The 6,000-nt window shown below is 40.0% G+C and overlaps 1 protein-coding gene across 3 annotated transcripts in view; it reads right to left on the bottom strand.

Moving 5' to 3' along the window:
- Positions 1-297: 297 nt before the first annotated feature.
- GPALPP1 (GPALPP motifs containing 1) overlaps positions 298-6,000 on the bottom strand; it is a 30,540-nt gene continuing 24,837 nt past the window's right edge. For 2 of the 3 annotated variants that reach the window (XM_010854617.1, XM_010854619.1), the window contains exon 8: positions 2,530-2,867. In XM_010854617.1, coding sequence (XP_010852919.1) covers positions 2,649-2,867 — 219 coding nt within the window. In that variant the 3' untranslated portion in view covers positions 2,530-2,648. Of the gene's footprint in view, positions 2,026-2,529; positions 2,868-6,000 lie in introns of those variants that run through there. The other variant, XM_010854618.1, reaches the window with a different exon arrangement.

Below are 6,000 nucleotides of genomic sequence, written 5' to 3'. Positions count from 1 at the left end.
GAACTGTGGTGTTGGAGAAGACTCTTGAGAGTCCCATGGACTGCAAGGAGATCCAACCGGTCCATTCTGAAGGAGATCAGCCCTGGGATTTCTTTGGAAGGAATGATGCTGAAGCTGAAACTCCAGTACTTTGGCCACGTCACGCGAAGAGTTGACTCATTGGAAAAGACTCTGATGCTGGGAGGGATTGGGGGCAGGAGGAGAAGGGGATGACAGAGGATGAGATGGCTGGATGGCATCACTGACTCGATGGACGTGAGTCTGAGTGAACTCCGGGAGTTGGTGATGGACAGGGAGGCCTGGCATGCTGCGACTCATGGGGTCGCGAAGAGTCGGACATGACTGAGCGACTGAACTGAACTGAACCAGTGATGTGGTCACTCATGGAAAGTATCAGTATTTTCTCCCTGTTGGTGAGGTTACAGACATTCCAAGCATTATGGGAGAAACAATAAATACATACTATAGGAATATCTCTATTTTACAGTGAGGAAAGCAAAGCAAAAATAAGTATTCAAAGACCACATTTTTATCTTAAAAATGCCAAAAGCTTCTCAAAAAATATATATATATTAGGAATCTACATGAGGATGAGGAACTAGAAAACATCTCATCAGAAGAAAAAACATTATAACAAAATCAGTGAAAGTAATAGATACTCTTCTACAAAGTTTTGTGTTCAGAAAATATCACCCACTAAAAATGACATCTTCAATCAAAAGGCAGCTCTGTTCAATTCTGCTTAGACTAGGAACCTTTCCAATTTGCTCAGGAGAAAAAAATTCATCTTTTAAACAGGAACATTCTTGAGTGGGTTACTCTTATGGAAAGTATCATTGTATTTGTATAGTCTAAGAAGTCTAAGAAGAAGAATCTGGCCCATAATCTGACTGAACACTCAGTTTTATACTCAATTTTCATGAAGCCTAAATGAACTAGGACTCAGAATCTTTCCCCATTAAAACCATGTGCATCAAAACTAGAACACAGAACTAGCAGAACAATTGGGATTAATCTGTAAGAAAGTGTAACTTCCAGAATTTGAATTTAGGCCTAACTGTTGAGAATTTTCTGTTTAACATCTTCAGAGGCAATGCTTGAAGCATCACAGACTTACCATCCTCCATCATGGTGGCTTTGATTACTTTCCATTTTTATATCTGGGGAATATGAGTTTGATTTTTTTAAAAAAAGTTATTCATGGTTGATTGCAGAGATCTGTCCACAATGAATTAGCTAAAACATGTTACATATAAAAATGGGCCAAGTCAGATCATCCCAAAGCAGTTTAAAGACTTACAAAGCTTTGGTGAAGAACACAGAGCCCGGGTCTCAGACTTCACACCATTAAAGGTTAATGGTGTGACCTCTGAAGGCATCCTCTAGGATTACTTACTAAGGTTGGAAAAATCAAAATAGTTTTTCCTTAGCACATGAAATAATGCACAGGTCCCTCTTTGTGACACCAACCAACCAAAAAACCCAAACCACAAAGAAAAAGCTCTGATAGCCCAAACAAGCAAACTGCTAACAAAATAGAAAAAACCTTCACACCCTCTGTTTTCAAGTAAATGTTGTCTGTTCACTGACTGCAGTTTAGAGGGAAACCAAAATAGCTTCAAATTCATGGATTCACTGGGAGGATCCCACTCAGTCTCTCAGGGCAGGCAGGTGACATCTGATGGTGGGTTCGGGCTGTGGGAGAGACGCCCTGGATCGGCCTGAGCAGATCTTATGGAGCACTTGTGAGGGTGGGTGGAAGGATCCTAAAAATGATTATTTGAAGAAAAGCCCACATGTCCTCAGAAGCCAAAGACACATAAATAAAATTCTCCTCTAAAAAGACACACCAATTTTATGTTTTCACGTGACTTTAAAGGATGCACAGAACAAGGTAAATCTTTTTGGTTTTTTTAGACTAAAGTCATCCTCTAATCTTAAGAAACTCAAAAGAAAGGAATAAAGTTGGACAGACAGAAAAAAAGAGTATTCTTCAACTCTTCTTCATTGCACAGGGAAATCCCCCTGAAGTAAGAATAAGAAAATTCAATAAGTCGGAAAATAATTCTCATCTGAACAGTATTTTCCCTTAAAGCCACACTTTAATACTGATGTAGGTTTCATCCAATTAAAAATCACAAAGATTTTACGAAGCAACCTTAGCTTTTATGCAATCACAATTATGAACCCTTGTCAGTTTGGGCTATGTACGAGTGATGTAATGGCTTTGAACCTTAACTTGCACAGAATTTCTCAAAAGCAATGAACATCTTCTGTGATCTTATTTAATAACATAAGAAAATTGCTAAGAAACCTCATTCTTTAATAAAGCATGCATATTTACTCAAGCTTCAAATCACACTTTTCATTGCTGCTTCTGACAAATGAAAAGCTTTTATTTTAGCATTCTGAATAGTAATGCCCCGTTAGGTTATTATCAGGACAAGTCTACTTTCCCAGGATAACATATTTTTTATTCCACAAGGCTGAATTTTCAAAATTCACACTTATTTAGAAAAAAAAAATCTGCAGGTTTATAATCTACTTTATTATAAAAGGAAATCAATTTTTACAGTTATAGGTAACTATTTAGAAAAAAAGTTCAAAATTTATCAATATGAAAATATGCCTTACTGATAGATACTTACTTATAAAAACATATTGCCTTTGCCATGTGAAAACCTGCTGTTTAGTTCTCTAGATTTCTTTATCAAGGCTTTTTTCTGAGCTTCATCAAACCGATGAACTTTGAGATCTGTATCACGGTCAAATGGTATTCTCTCTTGGGGCTTATTTTTATCTTCAGCAGCCTTATTCTTTAATTTTTTATGATGAATGTCCATAAGAGATTCTGACCTTTTTGATTCCTGGGGAGAGCAAGACAGCAGAAATAAAAATCTTAGTTGGGATACGTCACTGGCAGAATATAATAATCAGGAAACAAAGGAATGAAGTGGTAATGGTGAACATTAAGGGAGGCTATTTACAAACCCCAACTGTTTTTCTTCTTTTTTAAAAAAATTTTTATTACTTTTATTTATTTGGCTGTGCTGGGTATTAGTTGCGACATGTGGGATCTAGTTCCCTGATCAGGGATTGAAGCCAGGCCCCCTGCATTGGGAGCACAGAGTCTTAGCCCTGGGACCACCAGGGAAGTCCCCTTCTTTTTTTTAATACTTAAAAAAATTTTATTTATTTTGGCTGTGCCGGGTCTTCTTCACTGCACGAGGACTTTCTCTAGTTCTGGCGAGCGGGGGGCTACTCCCGACTTGCAGTGTGAGGGCTTCTGAAGTGGCCTCTCCTGCTGCAGAGCACAGGCTCCAGCATAGGCTTCAGGAGTTGTAGCACGTGGGCTTCAGGAGTTGCGGCTCTCGGGCTCTAGAACATGGGTTCAGCAGCTGTGGTGCACAGGCTTAGCTGCTCTGCGGCTTGCAGCATCTTCCTGGGCCACGGACGGAACCCATGTCCCCTGCATTGGCAGGTGGATTCTTAACCCCCGGACCACCAGGGAAGTCCCTCAATGGTTTTTCTAAATCTGAGACAGCATCTCTGAAGAAAATATGTATCAGAGGCAAATTCAATTCAACCAAAATAAAGGTATCTATGAACTCATGCCACGTGATCAAAAAAGAACAAGATGGACATGAAACTAATGTTTAAATAACCATCATGCAAAGCATCGTATGATGAGTCAGTGTTAATGGGAGAGAAAGGAGCAATTACTTTCTCTCTTGGGAGCCTGATTAAAGCTTCATGGACGCGCTGGTCCACGAAGCCTTTGTAGGTGGAATGGAAAAGACAAGGCACCGCCAGGCTGAAGCGAAAGCACACTCAAAGCAGAAAAACAACGGCACAGAGCAGACAAAATCCAAGGCCGGTGCAGGTCACGTCTGCATGGTCCTGGCATAGACTGTGTGCCAAGAGGACTTCTGTCCCTTTCAGCTTTCCTTATTGCCCTCATTCTCTTTCTTTTCAGCTGGGGAAGGTGCTCACATTTTCTTTTTTTTAAAAATCGAAGTATAGCTGATTTATAGTATGATATTAGTTTCACATTTTCAAATATATCTAGGAGGATGAGGTTCGAGCAGAGGCAACTGGTTTTTATAAATTAGAGATTCATCACAGACCTTTCAGTATTAAAGGATAAGACAGAATAGCCCTGGTTTGGAGGAGCAGGGCGTGAGATGCAGGAGTACATGAGGGCAGTACAGACCAGCAGCCATCCAACTGCTGTGTGTGTGTGTGTGTGTGTGTGTGTGTGAGAGAGAGAGCAGGGCGTGAGATGAGGGAGTACGTGCAGGCAGTACAGACCAGCAGCCATCCAACTGCTGTGTGTGTGTGTGTGTCAGTGTGAGTGTGAGCAGGGTGTGAGATGTGGGCGCAGGTGCAGGCAGTACAGACCAGCTGTGTGTGTATCCATCCCTGGGGGCCACACAGAGTGGATTCCAAGGGGTATTGAAGGCACAGGGAATTTCAACGTTCTCTACCCGTGATTCTCAGCTTCTTCATGTAGCCTCACTTAAAATGGACTCGCCTGATAATGCATCTTGTGAGGATATCTACCCTTTTATTACAGCCCTTTTCCATTTAATGAAGAAGAGGCCTTTCAGAATCTTATTAGAGAACACTGTCTTGGGGAGCAAGGCTTCAGAGCATCAAATAAAAAAACCTGCACTACTGGTATGAACGAAACTTCTAATCAAGGAACGGTAAACCCAGGAGGCTTTGAGCTATTATTCTGTCTCAAACATAATTTCTCTTAAAGAGTGTGATACCCTTTTGGAATGCTATTTCTGCTGCTGTTGGAATGTTTCTGAATTCAGATACACTGCAGAATGGGACAATGAAAGACGGTAGGTTTTGCTTAACAACCACATCTCTTCCACACCCTGTCTCCTGTCAGAGAACATATTTGAGAGCAAAGACATGAAGAGAGCTCAGTGAAAGCAAAATAACTGGTAAGAAATGTTGAAGGCGGCAGCATCTTATTTCATTAGAAGACAAATTCATGGCACCTACCCACCTACGGTACAATTCAGAAGTGTCATAGAAATGATCATAATCATATTTATTTGAACAGAGAAATGAAGTCAGACTTTTTCACAGAAAGCCAGCCTCACCTGTCTGATGTGACAATGAGATCTGACTTTGTCAACTAGGTTATGTGGTTATTTCCTATAAACTTAGCTCTAGCTGGATGCTGTAATAGTTAAGAATTTATTTAAATTAGCACTATTTCCAACTTCTCAATCCCTCTCATTTCATACACTGATCATTTCATACATCTTTAGGAAACAAATTGATTTGCAAGTTAAGTGCTTTCTAAATCTTTATTTTTAATGAAAGTGGAGGTAAAAAGAATCAAATATTGCTAAGAAAAAATAACCTATCAATACACAGGGCATGGAGAAACAGTTAAGAACATAAGCGCTGAATTTGGAGAAACCAGAGTAGCAATGATGGTGCTGACATTTTCAACACTTGCTGATCACAGGCAAGTAATTTATGCCTACGTTTCTCAGCTGTAAAATAATAAACCCTAGTAGCAGTAATGTCCAAATATTTGGATGAGGTAGGAGTTAGGTCATCTAAAGAATACAAAGGATTTAGTACCATATCGGGGTACATAAGAATCAGTCAATAAATGTTAAGTATTCAATTTACTGAGCATTTACTATGTTGTAATCTGGACAACATCTAAATTTATAATCAATATAAATTAAACGTTATTATTGCCATTATGCGGATTTGGAAAGTGAGACTGAGAAATACACGCTGTTCAGGGGGCTGGAGTCGGGGCACTACAGTCCTTCCTGTCCCTGTTCGCCCCGCCCTTCAGTAGCCAGTAAGGGGCAATGCTGCCAGCTTGTACCCTTTGGAAAAATGGAAACAGCCCTCAGCTGAGAAGTTACTAAATGTCAAGCTGTTCTAATTGCAAAAGAAAAAAAAGAGACTGATGTGAAAGAAAAAATCAAAGTTGAGACAGAGTGAAAGTTGGGA

Source organism: Bison bison, unplaced genomic scaffold (assembly GCF_000754665.1).
Source record: "Bison bison bison isolate TAMUID 2011002044 unplaced genomic scaffold, Bison_UMD1.0 scf7180017864345, whole genome shotgun sequence".
Classification (NCBI taxonomy): domain Eukaryota; kingdom Metazoa; phylum Chordata; class Mammalia; order Artiodactyla; family Bovidae; genus Bison; species Bison bison.
The sequence above is the reverse complement of the archived record's forward strand: the minus strand, read 5'-3'. Positions and strand labels throughout refer to the sequence as shown.